Raw genomic sequence first — 19603 nt, forward strand, 5'->3', positions numbered from 1 at the left:
CTACACAAACACCTTCCAAACATACTGTTCCAAGTTGTAGAGACGGGTTCTTGCTGGAATTGCAAAACAAAAAAAAACTCACGAGTAAACAGTAACCTTTTGTGGCACAAACTGACAACGAATTTTATGTTGTTCAACATCGCACAGAAATGATGCTTTAAATACTTACATTAGCAGCTGCAGTCGCTGATTGCATTACATGTAACATCATTACGAGTAAAATGCATCTCAATGAGTTCATCTCCTTCAGTGCTGCCAAGATAGTGCCCATCTCCAGTTATGCCAGCACTTGAAACTAATTTTTCCTTTGGAAAAAAATCTAGTGGGAATGATTTTACCAGTGTATAGAAAAATTAGAAAAGCTACAAAAACTCCGAACTGGCAAAAGACCACTATTGTTGTTCCCCGAAAGCTGGAAATCACGTCCGCATTAATAATCGAATAATTTGTCAGTACAGACTATGAAGTGAAAACAGCCTGCCCACAGAGAACATTATAAGACTATAGTGGTCTTTAGCAGATTTTCATATGGTCGGCCCCAAACTACACTTCCAGTCCAGACAAACGGAGCATAACTCCATTCTTATCCTTGTTAGACTTCCTCGACCTGTAAAATAGAAGTTTTACACGTTGTCATTCATTATTTATGCGAACAAGACAGGCAGAGTTGCTAAAATATGCAGATAGCAGGTCAGGAACCTTTCTGCCAGCATAATTACTGAAAAGACTTCATCAGTGTTTCAGGTAAAATATCCTTACAACTAAAGGCATCACATTGAAACGAACAGCAGGTTGTTTAGTCAAAAGAATCAATAAGAATGCCTATCCTCATGGTCAAAATATGTTGCTGGAACCTTACAAATGACACTGAGCATTACATGAAGAAACTTGCAAAAGGATCTTGGTTTGTTTGTTTTTGAGATAATTTGGCTGCTTAGACAAATTGGTAAATCATTGCTTCAGGTTTGTTAGCCAAGCACGAACAACGGCTTGGTGAAATGGGAACCAAAAATTGCCTATTTGAAATGTATTAACTTAAAAACTGTGAAGTCATTAGGACAACTTTGGACAGCAATTTGAAATACAGCAAGAATTTGAAGGCTGTCTGCGGAATAAAGTAAATTTGGTACAGTGAATCAAATGTTACATCAAATGGTTTACCTGAGGAAGATTCATCAACTCCATAACCGCCTTCTTCGGAGTCAATTCATTATCAATTATCCGCGCTACCGCAGTCAGGACAGGCATTTTGACATTGTACTTCTGAGCTAACGCAATGACAGCCCCAGCAGTTGATACACCTTCAGCAACCTAAAGGCAGAAGAATACAGTGAATTACAAATCAAAATCATACAGGTCACATTTGATGTCATAGAAAGAATGCAGCCCACCTGATTCATCGAACTCATGATTTGGTCGAGTTTTTCGCCTGAACCAAGACGCAGTCCCACATTTCTATTCCGTGAAAGATTGACAAAACATGTAAGCATGATGTCACCCGACCCAGACAAACCAGAAAGAGTTATCGGCTTCGCTCCCATCTTCAATTTAAGAAGTTCATCTCAGTGAATGTGGCAAGTTTTCAGACTTCACAAGCAAGAGAAATGCAGATGATAGATATTGCGGACCTTTGTTGCCAGCCATCGTATTTCTGAACAACCTTGAGCAACAAGGGCAGCCATACAATTATTCCCAAGATTCATACCTTCCACTATACCTGCTGCTATAGCAAGAACATTCTTCAGCGCACCTGCAATTTCTACTCCTGTAACATCACTGAAGTACCATAGGTCACATTCAAATATTCTTCTGATGTTACAATATAATAGCTCTACTAAGGTAACTCTTCCATGTGGAATATATTAGTCGTAAATTTTAGACTACTAGTTTAATTTTAGCTGAAAGCTGAGGAAAAATCCTTGAGCTTTTCTTTCTGTACTATTGAATGACGTTCTGGAACTCAGCAAGTACCACACTTAGGAAAAAAAATTGCACAGATTATAGTATTTTTTTTTAAAAAAAAGGATCTATAGTATTGTTTTTATTCCTCTGAATTTAGCATATGGGTCATTTTCTGTGTTTTCTTAACATAGAAATCAAAGAGTACTGTAAACAGATGATCACAGATTCACTATTTCATTCATGCTTGCCTCTCTCATCTCATCTTCTCTACTAATTTCCATAAAAAGAAGTCATTTTTTTGTAAAAGAAAAGGTTTTGCATGTTATAAAGTTGGTTGTCATACCCTTGGTGATTAAGTCTTGGAACTAGGCATTTTTACCTTGATGTGCTTATCCTCAAATTTGGGGAAGCTAACAGCTGCTGAACAGAACTTGCCAACTTTTTGTCTTTTGATGCCACCACCATCGCTGCAATTTCAAAGTTAAATAACCATGATCATCAATCCAAATTAGCAGATTCAAAGTTCTTAATTAAAGGAAGAAATAAAAAAGGCTAGTTACACATATATTATTAAATACTAGTAGGATAGCTTGTTTAATTGTATGGCTAGATTTCACACCTATGATCAAAGGTGAAGTTGTACAAGATCTTTGTTATTTGTTAAAAATACTGTAATAAAAGTGTAGTTGCATTTACTATATTTACAGTACAATATGGTCGCAACAGAATAAGTAGCCAGACTCTCTGTTTGCTCTCGATTGATGAGGCTCTTGGATTCTTTCATCACCCCCCCCCCCCCCCCCGGCCCCCCTTCAGATTTTCTGATTCTTAGCATTATTATGGTGCCAAATTTGTGTTCATACTTCATATACAGATATGTGAAAAGAAAAGTTTAAAAGAATTCATGTAGAAATATATTACCATCAATCAACATAGAGCCTGAAAAAGATAAAACAGGTTAACAATATGAAAAATGACAGCAAACCTGTAGGCAATTTGTTCATTAGTTCTACTGCAAAAGAAGGTCCTGATAGAACAATAAATGGTTGGCGGCGGTTTCCCAATGCTCGTGGGATGATTTTAGACATTGTCCGAAGGGTATTGAGTTCCAGCCCTTTGCTAAGTGATATGAATGGCAACTTTGGATCAACATGTGTTGAAATACTTTCAAGAAAGGATGAACTGAACTGCCGCAAAAAATATCAGAGTCAAAAAGGACGAAATCCCTGCAGAAAGCACAATGCTTCATAAAGAAATGTGAATACCTGAACCGGAACAGCATGGAAGCAGAAATCAGCTCCTGCTAAAGCATCAGCAGCACTTGTTGTTGCAACAATATTTTCTGGCAATCTGTGTTCCGGTAAGTATTTGCTGCAGTAAAATGACAAGTTGTAATGCAGACGCACTCATAATATTTTCCCATAGAAATGAAAACAGGTATTTATAAACATGAGTAAAATAGTTTTATCATTTTCTCTTTTACGGGAGGCCAAATAGTATATCTACATGAATTGCAATTTAGCATATTCTCCATATATATATATATATATATATATATCAAAATTCATCTCCATGTTGCTAGCAAAATGGACATTTAGGATAAATAAGTTGGCACACAGTTATATGTGCTCTTGAATTCAAGTCAGTTTAAATCAAATGTGGAATATTTGAACATTCTCATTCCTCAGCAACAATGTCCATCAGATATATTTTTAATCTAGGACTATTGCACTTTCAGGAACAACATCAATGGGAATGCACAGTCAAAATTGATGCTGAACGCTTGTGTACTTAGTTTTCTCAATCCGGCCGATGTTCATCATAAGAATGGGATGATCTCAAACTCCCCGTGCCATGGGTGCTGATCAAGAATCTAAATTTTGATTAATAGAAATAAGTATCTTTCCTATAATTTAATGGCAGATGCTCCGAGAGTAAAACAAGAATGTAACAAACTGTTTCCCCGCACCTATCAAGAAAGGTTCAATGGGGGCAGCAACGTTTACGAACCAATTGATATGGCTGTGGTTGATGGACCGGCAGACGAAATCGTCCCTGACCAGCATGGACACCTCGAGGTCGGCCTTCTTGGCCGCCACGTGCGCCGCCATGGCCGTCCCGAACGACCCTCCCCCGAGAACCACCAGCTGCAAAACCCACCCACACCCAGTCAGCCTCTCCCAATCAGATCCTGCAATGCAAAGGAAGTGAAGCATCCCGGCCCGGAGAGCGCGCGCGCGAGCCTAACCTTACGCGTGCTCTCGAGGACGTCGCTGCGGTTGCGGCGGCGCCAGAAGCGGGACCACCGGACCAGCTTCTCCCACGCGATGCGCACCGCGCGGCGGCGGTCCTTGCGCGCGCTCCTGCGCGGCGCGGCGGCGTCGCCGTCGTCGTCGTCGCTGGAGTCCTCGTCATCCGGCAGCGGCACGGCATCGGCGGCGCCCGTGAAGATGGGAGGAGGGCGGCGGACGGCGGCGGCGAGGCGGGGGCGAGGTGTCGGGATGGGAGGGAGGAAGGTGGTGGCGGCGGCGGCGGCGGCCATCGGAACGGAGAGTCGGAGAGAGGGCAATTTTGCGCGGCCTCGTTTTGTTATCTTATCCGTTCCCGCCTTTTGCAGCTTCGCTTCTTTCTCTGTGTTTTCATTTCATTTCTTTTCTTTTCTTCTCTTTCTTCTCTTTTTTTTAAAAGACTATATTTACCTGAGCATTTTCTACCCTGTGCTTCAGCCTTGGTTATTCAACTTCATGGTTTTTTACTAGGTTATTCTGATTCGGTTCTGCAAGGCTGGGTAACCTAAAGTAAACTATTTACGGTGGCGTAGAAACCATTTACATGTAACAATTTTGTTACGCAGAAACGCTTCTTTTTTGGTCCGGTTGGATAGTGACCACTTCATCAGATGCCCTGGATTAGCTTTGCAACTGATCAATTTTTGTAACCCGATAATGGTTTCCCTCCTCTTCTTTTTCCAAGCTCCAGTTTCCAGAAATGACAGCTCAGGCATAATTTACCTGCTACGCCGCACAAAAGCCTTTTCCTAGCCGCATTTGCAATGTGGTTTCAGGTGGAATACAACCTAATTCACAAAACCACTCATTACGCTTTCATAACCACTTTATGCAAACCATATACGAGCAAACATACCAGGAAATTGAAAGTGACACTTTTTCATAAGGAGAATACCACATACAGATTCGTTCATATCAAATGCAACACGGCCAAACCGCAGACCATGCAACTGCAACCAGTATAACCAGTTGACACCGACGCGGATGTAAAGACCAAAAGATAGCATTAGCTCTTGATGATTTTCATTCAAAACCAGATGACAGCACCATAAACAAAAAAAATCAGATGTCCAAATTGCTCGTACCCTCTTGGCTCACCTAGTAAAGTGTTCTAATTCTCCTAGCAACTAGCAAGCCCCAGAACCAAGCAATCAAGCATAACATTAAGCCCAGGTCCAAAATGCAGAACATCACTGAAACATGCTATATCTAGTGCGATTTGACATACTCCTGCACTATGTTAAGGCCCTCAGATTCTTCACCATAGTCCTGGTAATCAAAACAAAGCAGCAAGATGTCATGTTTTCTGCCTACGTAAACCAAAATAGTTACTTGCAATAGGACAGGACAGTAAGTGATTGACATGTTACCTTGACAACGACACAGGAGCAGCCAACAACCTTCCTTGCCTTGCCCTCAGAGTCAATCTTGCAAAGCTGCAAAGCACCATAAGGTGAATCTTGTTACAATCAAGACTCAACTTCGTACAACAGAATGCAGTAGAATAGCAGCACACAGCATGGCGGAGAATGGCATGCTTGAGAAAATTGAAGCAACTGAACAAAATAAAAACGAACTGTAAAGCATGAAATTCACAAACAATTAGTAAAATTCCCCTGTCAATAGGAGGTGGAGAATTGTAAGCCACATAATGAATGCTGTAATTAATAATCCAGTAACACCATCTAGGCAGCAATAGCAATACTATGTAGAAAGAAGCAGATGCTCTACAGAAGGATTTTCTAACTTACCCCAGCCCACTCGCCAAGAGTTTTAGAGGCAGGCACAGTGACCAGGTGCACATTGTGCTCAGCGCAGAGTGCCTTCACCAGCTTGACATAATCAGGCTGGTCGCAGTCCTCAGCAAGCACGCAGAGCTGAGCGACATGCTTCTCAATGGCCTTGGCAGCCTCACGAAGACCCTTCACGAGCCCATCGTGAGCGCTTGACTTCTTCATCACGAGCTGCAGAGCAGTCATCAAGTCCATCGGCTCTCCAAGAACCGGGGTAGGTGCCTCAACTGCAACCGGAGCCTCCTGATCCCTGCCAAATCATAAAATCTTGGTGAGTTGATTGCCAAGCCATAACTCAAACCGCTTGTATCTGTTATTAGGCTGCTCAGCTCTAATCAACAAGCAACAGGGAAAGAGGCACAGGGCGGTAAGAACTTAAATATATGGTTTAAGCCCATTGCTACACTTATTAGTAGGCTACCAGTCTTGTTATCTCAAATCAACAAAGATACCACATTCATCTCTCACGATTGGTTAAACTGGTACACTAAATTTGAGGCAAGTCTTACCATATGTAAACATGATCCAGGTGTAAATCGAACCCAATCAGCCACCCAATTAGTAGTCAAAACCAGCTATTTCTTGTGTGCCAGCAACTAGAAGTTTAAATTGCACAATGAAGTGATTTGGAATTCTATGCTAGAAACTACAGCAAGATAAAATACTTATCACCCAACATCCAAGAAACATCGATGCACTCTGCCAGAAAACGTCCCTCCAGGCTTCCACCAAATAAACAGGACTAGCGCGCCATTACACAGCTCTACCGGTGCGATGGTTGTGCACGAATTCAATCACTCACGGTTGGAACGGAGACCAAACAGAAACTTTCCATCCCAAGCAGTACATTCGGCACAGACTGCAACTAAATCTACCGAACTACTACCACGACACTCTCAAAATAGAGCAGGCATATCGCAAAAGACCGGCAACAGTTCAGCGCAAAACATCTAGAACGATCTCGCACCAAAGCAACCAGGACCTAAAACTTCTTTCACCGTTCGCGAAACCAAGATTTAAGAAACGGGCAGCTACAAAGATTTCGATGGGGGGAACTTACGCCATCTCCCGCGCTGCGAAGGGGACCCTGGTCGGATGCGAAGGTAGATCTGGAGCAGGCAAGCGAAAGGTTAGTAGAGATTAGCAAGAGAGATGGGAGGAAGAAGAAGTGACAGGAGCGCGCCGCCACCTGGGAGGGGAGGAGGGAGCTTAGCAGCTGCTAGGGTTTTGGCGAGACGGCGGGTGGAGGGTGGTGCCTAGTGGGTGGACTTGTTGTATCGCGGCTCGCTGGGGCGGGCCATTCCGGGCCTTCGTGGGCCTAATGTTTCTCTGGGGTCTGGGCTTAGTTCACTGCTCCATTTATTTTTAGATTTATGGTGTCGTTCAATTAATAATATTGATCCTTTCAAAAAAAATACTGATATAAATTATAACTTGTTGTGACAGTTAAAAATAAAATAATATGAATTTTGGGCTAGCGCTTTCGTGATCCAGGTAGCGTATTCCTGCCAACTTTCTACTCTCTCCGTCCCAAATTGTCCGTCCCAAATTGTAAATCGTTTTGACAAAATGACCTACAATTTAAAACGGATGGAGTAGAAATGAGATCACCCGTAACCATTTTTATTAAATGAGTTTGGTTTTTTTTTAAAAAGTCAAAATGACATTAGGCATTCAATACATAAAAAAAATTAGGGTCACCCGCAGCAGATATGCTGATGCATCCACCCAGGCCGTGGTCCGGGGCATGCAAACCAAGAGTAAATTTTGTCCCTTTGCAATATTTCAAACTACCTCAAGATGCATGGTCACTTATTGGGTCACAATTGGAATTGGTAAGTTTATATCAAACATTAATTCCTTATGAAAGAAAAACATTAATTCAGTCTCGATCCTCCGAATTGAATAGCTTGATACAGCATGTGGATGAAATGTCCAAAGTAGGTCACGCTGATAATCCGTCCTCAATTACAATAAAACGTACATGATGCTGAAAGTAATTATTCCTGACACGCATGGATGAATAGTTATAAAACTATTTGAGTTTAGCACCAACTTGTCAATAGATCTCGTGGAAAATGTAACAGGGGCGGATTTGGGCCCCGGGCTGCAGCTCGGGGCGAGGCCTAAAAAAATTGGGAACAAGTTTTATAAAAATGTCATAAAAAGGTCAAGCAGCCTATTAGCCCACCCCGACGCGAGGTGAGCCCAGCAGGTCGGAACCTAGCACTGTCTGGCTGCCCACGCGCCTCCCGTCCGCACTCGTCACGCCGCGCCGCCTCCTGCGCCTCCCGTTCGCACTCGCCTTCACCCCCGGCCCCGCACCCCCGTCGGCCGTGCGCCCCGCCGCCGCCACCCGCCAGGTCGCCGCCTCGTTGGTCGCCCTTACCCCCCGTGGCCCCGCCGACCACGCGGCCACGCCCCCACGCCACCACCTGCCAGGGACAGTGCTCGCAAAAAGCCCAAAGGATAGTGTTAGATTTGTTAAACATCATGGCTTAGGCTAGGTTGAAAGGATCTAATCTATTTAGGGGCTTAACTGCGAAAACTAAGGGCTTAAACGCATTACAAACTTAAACTAGATCTCGGGGTTATGACTTTTCTCGGGGTCTAAACCACAAAAGGGCTTATCTTCTTCCTCACCTATCCACTTGGCCGGACAGACTTGCCAGCGGTGGTGGCCGGGGTCGGGGCGGCTCGCGCGGCTGTAGTGCTCGGCGGCAGCGCTAGGCGCAGGAGCGCGCGAGACGGCCTGGGGAGGCAGCGACGCAAGGCGGCGCGGCGCAGGAGGCTGGATGGCGGCGGTGGTGCGACGCAGGCCAGGTGGCGACGCGCGGCGCGAGGCGAGCGGGGGCGAGCGTGGCGCAGGTGGTGGCGATGCAGCAGGGAATCGCGGGCGCCCGGGACAACAAGTTTTATAGGCGCGGGGCGCACCCTAGCGTGCGTGGCACGACGCCAAGAGCAGGCGGCGCCAGGTGAGCCCGGCCGCTCGGTGTTAGGCCCAGATGGGCTGGGTCTGAGCGGGCCGGCTGGGACGGGCCGGAACGGCTGACGCGGGTCGGGCCCACGGGATCGGCCCGTTAGGAGGTTTTCCCTTTTTTCAGTAATCATTTCCCGTGTAAATAAAAATCCAGAAAATCTAGATAATTTATTTAAGCTACGAAAAAAATACTCTGAAAATCCCAAAAATTTCAGGAAAATTCCTAGAGATAGACTAGAACACAGGAATTCAAATAAAATACTCGGAGCTCGTGAAAAGGATTCTAGATCCTTCCAAAAATTGGATTTAGCTCTTAGAAAATGAGAATAAATTCCAGGAAATGCTGGAAAATTCTCGAAAGAATCTAATCATTATCTATACTCGTTTTTTAAAATATTTGCACTCATGAAACACCAAAATACATCGGCATGAATGCAACACATGGAACAACCTTATTTAATTTAGAAAAATAAATAATTATTTTTCCTATACTAAATTTCCTGTAAAGAAAAAAAATAAATGTTGGAAAATTTTTTAAATTATGAGAAAATCATTATTTAATTATTCTTTTTAATCACCTCCTGAAATTCAAAAATTTCAGGATGTGACAATGTAGCAATGAATTGGCAAGAATTGTCTTCCCCAAGCCTCCGAATCCAACAATAGAAATAATCTTTGGCTGCTGCAACGAAGAGCTGTCCTCATCCATAAGTCTCTTGACTATCTTATTCTTTGGCTCATCAATACCAACAAGCTCAGTTGCCTTCCTGTACATACCTTCTAAGCGAGGATCAACAGGCTCCAAAGTTGCCCTGGCAGCAATGTTGTCAACCTTGTACCTATTACGGTGCTCACTAACCTTCTTGACCTGGTCCATGATGTCTTTGATAACATTATGGACCTTATGGTTAGTCCTGGCCTTCTTGTACAAATTGGTGGTCTTAGCAATGAGCTCCTTGAAGCTGAATGACTTGGTATGCTCATGCCCCTTGCCGCGCAACATGAAGGTGTCGACAGCATCCTCGATGTCATAGGATAGCTCCCTCGCATCACCGGCCCAGATCTTGATCTGCTCATCAAGCTGGTCTGCCGGCACCTTAGACACCTTGCGGAGGGCTGCGGTTATGCATGTCAGCTCTTTCTCGAGTTCCTAAATCTCTCCCTTGACACCTTTCTGCAGGTTGTATTCACCCACCACCAGCTCCGTAAGCTTGGGAGGAGGGTGTGTTCATTGCCCCTGTGGTGATGTCCATCTTGGCCCAGCTTCTTTTGTGGAAAGCACTTCTTGCGTACACAACTTTGGAATCTCTGCACACCTTGAATAACTAATTTACAGCCGACTGAACTCCTGAATAAACAAAGCAGAAAACCATGCGGAAGACAAAATTAAAGGCGATCAAACATTGGATTCCAGCATCAAACCAAAACTAGATCGATTATTGAACGCAGACATACTAGTGAGCATTACCTTGTTTAATCTAGCCTCAGATGCTGCAGCGAAGGAAACATTGGGAAAAAATAAGTAAAGAACTGGGATGCAAGGGAAAGCTTACCTGGATGGAATCATGCAGACCTTTGCGTCCCCTTTACTGAAAAGCCTCGACACCATCCAGTGCAGCCATCTCTCTGGTGGGTTTCTCACCGTGCTAATCCTAGCCAGCTGCCAGCGGCTGTGACTGACCTCACCACCGTACCTCGCAGCTGAGAGACAAGCCAAGTTCTTTTCCCCCCCTAGAGGGTGCAGCTGATGCTGCTGCCCATTGCCTTGGAGTGAAGACAGACGCAATTAGCAATAATTGCTTAGGAAATATATCTTTTTTGGATGTCAACTTCACAACGTGCTCCGGCAACCCAAAGTGGTGACACCTTTTTTTGTGGGGGCACCCTAAAGCAGTTGATCCATATCTCTAGCTTTAGCATGAATACGACTCCAAGGTGTACGCTTCAAAGCCAGGGAGGGAGCACTACTAGAGAAATGCCTTCTGTACCGGTTGGAACCCCTTAGTACCGGTTACCGGTTTCGCAACCGGTACTGCTAGTTCGGTACTAAGGGGGTATTTAATATCGGTTCAAATAACCGGTACTAAATGGCTATTAAAAATAAAAAAAGAAATCCCAGCCCCCACCCCCAGCCTCCCATGCCCGCCCACCCGCCCCCTGCCACCGCCGCCCCCGGCATCCCTCCCGCCCGCCACTCCCGCCCCCACCCGCCTGCTCACCCGCCGTTCCGTGACACCCTTCCGAGCACCCCAGCCACTCCTCGCCCGACCACAGCGCCGCTGTGACCCCTCCCTTATTCTGCCGCCAACCATCAACACCCCACGGTGAGGACCCCCTTCCCGACCTTCTCCGCTCCGGATAAGTACCAAAACGACCCCACCGGAAGCTCACCCGCCCTCTTCACAGTCCCGCCCAAGCTTCAGCCACCGGAGCTCACCACCGATTTCGCCGCCGTCAAGCCATCTCCCTCCTACCGCCACCCCTACCCGCCCTTCTTCCCGCGGCCGCTACCGACCCTATCCCCACCCTCCCACCCCACCGCCCCCGCCCTCCCGCGCCCCCGCTGCCGCTCCCGCCGCCTCCTGCGTGAGAGAGAAGAAAGAGATAAGCTATCGTGAGAGAGAAGAGGGAAAGAGATAAGCTACCCCGGGGAGAGGAGAGACGCGAATTAAATGTACTCGTGACCCCTTTAGTACCGGGTGCCACCCGGTACTAAAGGGGACTACGAGGCCGGCCTGGGAGACTAGTCGTTAGGCCCGGTACTAATGCTCACATTAGTACCAGGTCCAATTCCAATCGGTATAAAGGTGCTGGATGAAAGGCCATTTCCCTAGTAGTGGGAGACTAAACAATGAAAGGTTGTAAACAGTAGCTAACCATATGGCAATAGATGTAAAGATTATCACGATCGACTAATATATTAAGTAAACAAAAATTATCATCATGCAGAAAATATTATAGGTACACAAATATAAAACAAAATACCTGCTGAACTAAAACATCACCACATGTCTACACTCCGCTTTAGTTACCATTTACACCGTAGAAGTAGTATAAAAAGAAAAGAGTCTACATAACCTCTCTAACGTTACCTTGTTTAATCTAGCACAAGATTCTGAAGCGAAGGAAACATTGGGAAATAATCCAGAGGAAATCCAAGTAAACTCATGTTGTTTCGGAGGAAATGTGCATCCAAAAAATAAATAAAGAACTGAGATGCAAGGAATCGTGCTAACCTGTGCGTCCCTCTACTGAAAAGACTCGACGCCATCCAGTGGAGCCATCTTGCTGGTTGATCTCTCGCTGTCTCCTACCCAGCTGCCAGCAGCGGCGACCATCCAAAGGAGAGTGGAGCTGACTGAGGCTGTTTCCCTTGCTGCCCTTTGCCTTGGGGTGAAGGTTGGAGCAAACTAGCAATAATTGCTAAAGGAATATAGCTTTTGTGGACATCAACTTGACAACACGCTCCGGCAAACCATAGTGATATCTACAAAAGAAGAGTGTAGCTTAAAGCGTCACCCTAGCTAAAGCTGATTATGATTCCAAGGTGGGCACCTCAAAGCCAATTATGTTCCATCAGTTCACACTGGCTGATCCAGGAATGGAGCAAGGGAGGGAGCCTATAGGGTTGTACCACCCGCTACTAGGGAAATGGCCTTATGTATTGGTTGGGAACCCCCTTAATATCGGTTTCGTAACTGTTACTACTAGTTCGATACTAAAGGTACTAAAGGGGTCAAATAGCCGGTACTAAAAAGTATTAAAAAAATCTAGCCTCCCACCGGCCCGACCCACACTGCCCTCCTGCTGGCCCCGCCGCCCTTCGTCCTCCCGACGGCCCTCGCCACCCCCACCCCGCCGCCGCCCCCTGCCGCCACCGCCCTCCCGCCCCGCCGCCGATCCCACCGCCCCCGCCCGCTCGCCCTCCTTGCCGCGCGCCCGCTGTTGCCACCGCCGCCTCACCTCGCCTCGCCCCACCGCTGCTCCTCACTGCCAGTGAGGGGCGAGCGGAGGGGTGAGGGGAGGGGAGGCAGAGGAGGAGAGGAAGGGTGAGGGTGCCGAGAGAGAGGGAGAGAGAGAGAGAGAGAGAGAGAGAGAGAGAGATAAAGGAGGGGGGGAGACGGATGGATGGATGGATAAGAAGCGGCAGAGAGAGAGAGAGGAGGGGGGAGGTGGCAAATGGGAGCTTTAGTACCGGGTGGGAGCTTCACTAAAGGGTAGTACTGGGTGGAGCTCCCACCCGATACTAAAGTGCCTGTGGGCCTTTAGTACCGGGTGGAGGCTCCACCCGGTACTAAAGTGGGTCATGGGGCATCTCGGGAACTATCTCTTAGGCCTGGTATTAATGCTCACATTAGTACCGGGTCCAATTGCAACCGGCACTAAGGGGTTGGACGAAAGGCCATTTCTCTGGTAGTGACAAGTTTGCTTCCATGATGAGTGTTAGCACCTGGTACGCTGGACCTCTCTTGTGGTGGATTCTAACTGCCTATTAGCTAAATGGGGTACTTGGGTTATATGAATAAGGAAAATTACAAAGATGATAGAATTTAGCAGTGCCACTCCAATAAATGTTTACATAGTCAAACTAGTATAAAACATAACTACTCCCTCTATCCCAAAATATAGCTACGTTTAGCTTTTTCAAAAATCAAATCAGTTTAACTTTGACCAACAATACCTCTAAAAATAAATTTTCAAATAGAAAATGTTACATATTATAATATCTGGTTTCATGATAAATCTACTAACATTATTTTTATGTTATTAGTCTATGTGATTATTTCTCAATTCGCAGTCAAAGTTGAAAATATTTGACTTCGAAAAAATCTAAACGTAGTTATATTCTGGGACGGAGGGAGTATCATATTTGATCACTTGAGCATTGCATATTTTATGAATTCATAATATCAGTATAAGATTTATGAATTCAAAATATCAGTATAATTTTTTTCTATTATATGTAGGATGAAGGTGTTTTTGGGACCCTCATGGATGAACCATGATTGAAAATATAGGAATCAGAATTTAGCAGTGCCACTCCAACAGATAATTACATCCATGATATAGAATTTAGCAGCACCACTCCAATAGATGTTTACATTGCAAATGTACCATAAAACATAACAATCATATTTAATCAGTTGTACACTGCATATTTTATAAATCCATAATATCAGTACATGTTTTTATCTATTATATGTAGGATGAAGTTGTTTTGGAGGGAAAAAAAGGTTCCAGAACGAAATGTTCTACCTGGGAAGGAAAATTGTTCCACTCAAGAAAAACTGGACTATCAGAAGAACAAAGGTTTTTGGATCTCACCACGGGACCGCTGTTAGTAGTAAGCTTTTGTTGCAATTCTGTGAAACCACCAACTTGTAATGAAGTTGAGAACCGATAAAGAAAACGACATTATGAGAAAGCTTGGGCTTGCTGCCGACGCCGCTGAGTGACTTGAAAAGCTGGGCACGGCAAGCAACTCGTAAAAGAAAATTACCATTTTCGGAGAACAATCATGCTCCATCTTTGTTTTCACAACATCGATGATCCGATTTCTTTCAAGGAAAATATGCCAGGTACTTCCACTCCCTCATATGCCTTGCTGAGTAACATACCACCAATTGCAAGATCCTCGTAAAAGAATGCTCTTTCTCCCGTAATTATACAACATACACTCTTTAACTTATTCATCATGTAACAATGCAGGAGTAACTATTACAAGATAGGTTCAGCACACTGGAAATCTGGAATGCAGCAAGGCACTACAACTGAATAACAACAGGTGATGACGTCAGATCAATGATCTTTGGGCAAACGCTGGCGACGCAGCCTCTTCTCCGCAGCCGGCCTACAGGGGTTGGGGTAACCAGGTCCACCACATCAGCACTTCCATCGAGGATATGGCCACCACCATCATCTGAACCAGCAGCACCGAACATCAGCAATGGGGACAGGTGTCCTGGCTCATCTTCCATGGCTGTTCCACAATCATCGCCACTCAGGCTCAAGGAACATCGAGGCGATGTTCTTGGTTCATCCACTTCTGTTCTTATGTCAAGGATTTCGCTCCATTTTCTTGGACCAAACCCGTCAATGGCTTCCTCAACATCAGGTCCTGCAATTCCTGTTTGCCCAACCATTGGCTGCGCTTGATCAGAGGACGGTTGCTGCCAACAATGTCCAGACTGTTCATCTTCATCAGAGGACGGTTGCTGCCAACAATGTCCAGACTGTTCATCTTCATCAGAGGACGGTTGCTGCCAACAAAGTTCAGAGTGTTCGTATCGGAGAGGTGAATCAGACGGTTGCTGCCAACAATGTTGAGAGTGTTCGTCATCTTGGAGAGGCGAATCAGACTGTTCTTGCTGGTCTTGAGGATCCTGGCTTAAGTCGTCGTCCTCAGATGAGGGGCCCTCGGGACTGCACTGCAGATCCTCCATCGCGCAGACGACAGTCTTCATCTGGCTCGGAAGCGACGGGCAGCCGGCGGTGAACTTGGTGTTCTTCGAGGAGAAGAAATTCACCGTCAGGTTCAAGCTGAAACATAGAAACATCGCACTTCACATCAACACCATCCAATAAAGAATAAAGGAAGTGGCTTTTCTTACCTTTCCCATGAGGGGAGGTTCAGCATGGTGTAGGCGAGCTTGACCTTGTTGCCGATGCCGCCGAGCGACTTGAACTCGGCCGCGGCCTTGCGCACGGCGAGGGACTCCGCCGGGTGCTGCCACGCCCACTCGAACTGCACAAGCGGACACAGAGAAACAGGGCTTTTCAGTTAGATCAGCAAGAACAGAGCAACCGCGCTCACGACCCGGGAAAAAAAAAAAGGGGATCTTTTGAGCTCTCAAATCCCAATCGGTTCGAGGCTGCGATGCAAGAACGGGAGCAGGGCGTACCTGGAGCGCGGCGACGTTGGAGGGGAAGCCGTAGATGCAGAGCACCATCTCCCACGGCCGCCCGCGGCGCGTCCGCCACGCGCCGCTGGCGATCTCGCCGTTGTGCTGCCGGATCCTCCGGCGCGGGTTCACCGTGAACCCGATGTACGTCCGGCTCTTGCTGCGCGGGCACAGGGACCGGAGCAGGTAGCAGCAGAAGAACCCGCCGCCGGCAGCTGTGGCGGCCCCCTGTCCCTTCGGTGGCGGGCGCCCGCCTTCCGCCGCGCCGCCGGCATCGCCGTCGCCGTCCGCCGCTGAGGACGAGGCCTTCCTCCTCCTCGGCCTCCAGCCTCCCCTCCTGGCCATGGATTCTGGATTCTCTCTCTCTCTCCTCTCTGCGCCGCCGGCGCGTGTGATTCCGTCCGCAGATTTTTCTGGAGAGAGAAAGGGGGAGATTTGTGGGGGATGATTTGACCGTTGGAGTGTGTCTGCGGAAGGAGGGAGAGAAAGAGACGTTGCGCGGGGGGCAGTGGGGACACGTGTTACGTCGAAGACGCGAGTGTGGGCTTTGCTGGGCCCAAATTTCCTGCGTGGGCAAAAGGCTCAACTCATCAATTAGGCCTGTTAGTGTTATTGGGCCAGGCTTCACGGTTTCTCTCTCATTCTCAAATGCAGCAGAAGAAGCGGACGAATTTGATTGGCCAATGTGTGCTGAGGATACTGAAGGTGGATCCAAAGCTCGGTAAGAAGGATCAGGAACGGGCCACCTCTGACTGCCGCCGGCCACGGGCACTACACATGGCAGTGGTTCGCCGGCGCCACCGGCAGCGTGCGTGGGTGAAGAAGCTGCTCCAGGATGATCCTTCCTCGGACGGAGGACAGAGTTCGCCGGCCGGGGTCGTCGGGTTGCAGTTGCAGTCACGCCCGATGAATGTGAGCCACTGACGCTGACGCCCATGCGATGCGATGCGCCGGGCAGCTAGATCGATCCGCCATCGCAGGCGCGAGTCCCGCACGGCTGCACTGCACTGCACGCGATGGTTTAACGTTTCTCCCTCTGCCTCACGTCCTGAAGGAAACAAGACGGTTGATGATTGACTATATGGCTAATCTAATCCCCAGCCTGATCAAAACCAGTTGCTCATCGAGATGTTGCATGTTGTCGGTGCCTTACTACCATCAGACGAAATACTACCCTATCCATAATTAAGACTCACTTTGGGGTTGCCTTCAAGTCAACAATTCAAAAAATAATGGTTGGTTATAAATTACGCTCTCTAGGTGTCAATTAAAGATGTTCGAAAATGATAAGAGTAGATCTATCCTGAAATATAGTGTTACAAAAGTAAAACATTTGCTGCTCCCTCCTTTGAAATTTAATTACATGGCGTATTTCGTTGGTTAACACAAGGCTCGATCAATATAGCATTTACAGTATACGTAACCATAGCCATAAATTTTTTTTTGCATGAGTCTAATAACACAAATTTGTGTAAAAACTTATTACTGAGAGGTTATGCTAAGGTACTCACGTTACCTTGTAGGAGGTAAGATCTCAACTGAAGCCGAGCCACCAGATTTTTTAGGGATAAATCAATTTAAAAAATAAAAAACAAAAAAGATTTGTTACTTGTGAAATAGTAATTATCTTCCATGCATGCATGCAGATCTACAAATCATGGAAGATTCTTCATGTATGTCTTTATCCATGGTCGACATGAACCATCTATTTTCTGGTAGTGTGTATATGTATCTTTTTTTATCAATGAAATATGTTAGAAATTTAGGTATATGTCAGTACATTTTAATTTTAAAATTAACCATGTAAAATATTATCATGAATATGTTGAGTGACTCAGTGACAGCATGATATGTGTAAGTGTTCAAGTTTAATCTCCCAATAAACAAGAACAAACGGAACCAAAAGAGGTTCAGGATGTACCCTAGGGCGGAGCTAGTGCCGGAGGCATCGATACGCCGTTACCACCTGGATTAGTCATACTAATCGTGGGGTGACCTCAATTGATGTCGTCGTACAAGCTAATGCAGTAAGAGGAATGCAGTACAGTCCCTCAAATGGCCTTATTGTAGTATTAGCAGGATGTAGTTGTTCGACTGGACGTAGATAAAGTAGTCATTCGGCCGGACGTAGATTAAATAGTCGTTCGCCTACCAGGACGTAGAGGAAGTAGTCGAACAGGGAGCGAGTAGTCGTGGTTCTGGAGGATCTTCAGTGACGATCATGGTTACGGAGGCTTTGCTCTTGCCAGAACTGTGCGCGCAGTGCTAACGATGGGAATGCAAGGTTGCAGCAAAAAAACAGTGAGGGAGAAAAGAGAGAGGTCTCCTGAACAAGACTACCTGAGAGTATTAATGTTTTGCACGTGTGAGAGGAAGATGAGGTGCCTCTCTAGGCTCCAAGAGGTGAGGTTCATCGAACTTGACATCATAATGCGATGGAAGCTAGTAATTGATGGGAAGTTAATTCATATATTTCAAATAATAGATTCATATGCAATTAGAAAAAAATTATCCATAAATTTGCATTTTATAGATCAGATCCTGTTAAATAATACAACATGTTTGGTTGCTAGCCACCATTTGCTAAATTAACCTTTGGTAAGTGTGGCGAGCTAAAAAAGTGTGGTAAAGAAATTTGAAGCCACACTTTACCATGGCAAAAGAAATCTTGCCATACTTTTTGTTTCTATAACATGTGAAGCTTAAAAAATCTTGCTAAATGTTAGTTGTCCAATCAAACTGTTCCCAACTTGATCAAACTTGCTTAAAAATAGGCATGAAAAAATGTGGCAGGAAAACCGAACACCCTCATGCATTCCTCACCATTTTTTCCAGCCGGTAACGAGTCAGCATGAACTCTACTCCAGCCTGTGCAGCAGGGGTCCCTATGTAGCTTCCGGAAGCTGCACAAGCCATATGCGGTCCATCACAGCCCATCTATCCAGTCGCTTACGGCCCAAAAGCAATAAGCCATATGCGGTCAGTCGCTTACGGCCCAAAAGCAAACAGCAGCGGGTAGTGCACTCTAGCAGAGAAGCAAGCAGCAAGCTGCCGATGCTCCTTATCAGTTGTCACGTACTCACTTGCATCCCCGTTTTATCACTAGAGAGGGAGAATAAGCCTCGTTCTTATTTTTCTTTTGTTTTTTAATCTAAATCCTGTAAAACATATTCAACATTTTTTAAAAATTTATAAAAAAACTAACTCAATATTTTTTTTGAAAAATGTTGAGATAATATATAAACAATGTTGAAAACAACATATTGAAAATGTTGAACTAGTATATTGAAATGTTAAAATATTAAAAATAAAAATATAAAATAATATATTGGATCTAATTTTATTACATTAATTCTAACAAACACTATGGTTCAAACGGATTTAAAATTGAATACAGGATTTAAGAGAAAAGATCGTTTGAAGTTTGAAACTCGTTTACCCACCCATCCAACCCCTTCCTATATTGTTGCGACACGTGTCCCATGCAGACTTGTGAGTGGTGCCCACCTGCCTCTGCATGCTGCGCTTGCTCTGTTGCATGCGTGTTCCCCTTCGCTTCGTAGTCCGGATTAAACTTGTGGATGGAAACAACTTGCAGCATCCTGCGCCAAGCCGACCGCCGAGCCAGGAGCCCAGGAAGCCAGCCAACAACGTCAACCCGGGAGGCGGGAGCTAGCCGTTGCGAACCATGGGCCTTCTTGTCATTTCCGCTGCGCGTGGACCGTTTGATCGTCGGTT

The 19603-nt window shown here is 45.7% G+C and overlaps 3 protein-coding genes and 1 pseudogene across 4 annotated transcripts; all 4 read right to left on the bottom strand.

The window, feature by feature from the left end:
* Positions 1-150: 150 nt before the first annotated feature.
* LOC117843258 (glycerol-3-phosphate dehydrogenase [NAD(+)], chloroplastic) lies at positions 151-4490 on the bottom strand. Its single transcript, XM_034723830.2, has 9 exons — positions 4151-4490; positions 3913-4049; positions 3168-3273; positions 2888-3089; positions 2282-2369; positions 1629-1776; positions 1392-1541; positions 1162-1311; positions 151-607 (listed from the first exon to the last, which is right to left on the bottom strand). The coding sequence occupies exons 1-9, from the start codon at positions 4442-4444 to the stop codon at positions 593-595; spliced, it is 1290 nt and encodes a 429-aa protein (XP_034579721.1). The 5' UTR covers positions 4445-4490; the 3' UTR covers positions 151-592.
* Positions 4491-5177: 687 nt separating this feature from the next.
* LOC117843262 (small ribosomal subunit protein eS12) lies at positions 5178-7283 on the bottom strand. 2 transcript variants are annotated; one of them, XM_034723833.2, is made up of 5 exons: positions 7173-7283; positions 7044-7092; positions 5942-6233; positions 5561-5626; positions 5178-5459 (listed from the first exon to the last, which is right to left on the bottom strand). In XM_034723833.2, the coding sequence occupies exons 2-5, from the start codon at positions 7046-7048 to the stop codon at positions 5400-5402; spliced, it is 423 nt and encodes a 140-aa protein (XP_034579724.1). In that variant the 5' UTR covers positions 7049-7092; positions 7173-7283; the 3' UTR covers positions 5178-5399. The 2 variants fall into 2 exon arrangements, with proteins under 2 accessions (XP_034579724.1, XP_034579725.1); XM_034723834.2 differs by having other exon boundaries at positions 7044-7184.
* A 2219-nt stretch (positions 7284-9502) lies between these two features.
* On the bottom strand, positions 9503-11082 carry LOC117843261 (disease resistance protein Pik-2-like; annotated as a pseudogene).
* A 3519-nt stretch (positions 11083-14601) lies between these two features.
* LOC117843259 (uncharacterized) lies at positions 14602-16317 on the bottom strand. Its single transcript, XM_034723831.2, has 3 exons — positions 15866-16317; positions 15575-15708; positions 14602-15503 (listed from the first exon to the last, which is right to left on the bottom strand). The coding sequence occupies exons 1-3, from the start codon at positions 16208-16210 to the stop codon at positions 14729-14731; spliced, it is 1254 nt and encodes a 417-aa protein (XP_034579722.1). The 5' UTR covers positions 16211-16317; the 3' UTR covers positions 14602-14728.
* Between the last annotated feature and the right edge of the window lie 3286 nt (positions 16318-19603).

This window comes from Setaria viridis, chromosome 2 (genome assembly GCF_005286985.2).
Source record: "Setaria viridis chromosome 2, Setaria_viridis_v4.0, whole genome shotgun sequence".
Taxonomy (NCBI): Eukaryota; Viridiplantae; Streptophyta; class Magnoliopsida; order Poales; family Poaceae; genus Setaria; species Setaria viridis.

Excerpts from the sequence above, each read along its gene's own strand:
- LOC117843258 (XM_034723830.2), bottom strand. The coding sequence starts at position 4,444 with ATGGCCGCCGCCGCCGCCGCCACCACCTTCCTCCCTCCCATCCCGACA. Across the intron at positions 3,274-3,912 it reads AACCACAGCCATATCAATTG|CAAATACTTACCGGAACACA; the intron begins GTTCGTAAACGT and ends ATTTTACTGCAG. Across the intron at positions 1,542-1,628 it reads TACGATGGCTGGCAACAAAG|ATGGGAGCGAAGCCGATAAC; the intron begins GTCCGCAATATC and ends CTTAAATTGAAG.
- LOC117843262 (XM_034723833.2), bottom strand. Across the intron at positions 5,627-5,941 it reads CTCTTGGCGAGTGGGCTGGG|CTTTGCAAGATTGACTCTGA; the intron begins GTAAGTTAGAAA and ends GGTGCTTTGCAG. Across the intron at positions 5,460-5,560 it reads GCTCCTGTGTCGTTGTCAAG|GACTATGGTGAAGAATCTGA; the intron begins GTAACATGTCAA and ends TTTGATTACCAG.
- LOC117843259 (XM_034723831.2), bottom strand. The coding sequence starts at position 16,210 with ATGGCCAGGAGGGGAGGCTGGAGGCCGAGGAGGAGGAAGGCCTCGTCC. Across the intron at positions 15,709-15,865 it reads CCAACGTCGCCGCGCTCCAG|TTCGAGTGGGCGTGGCAGCA; the intron begins GTACGCCCTGCT and ends CCGCTTGTGCAG. Across the intron at positions 15,504-15,574 it reads AACCTCCCCTCATGGGAAAG|CTTGAACCTGACGGTGAATT; the intron begins GTAAGAAAAGCC and ends TCTATGTTTCAG.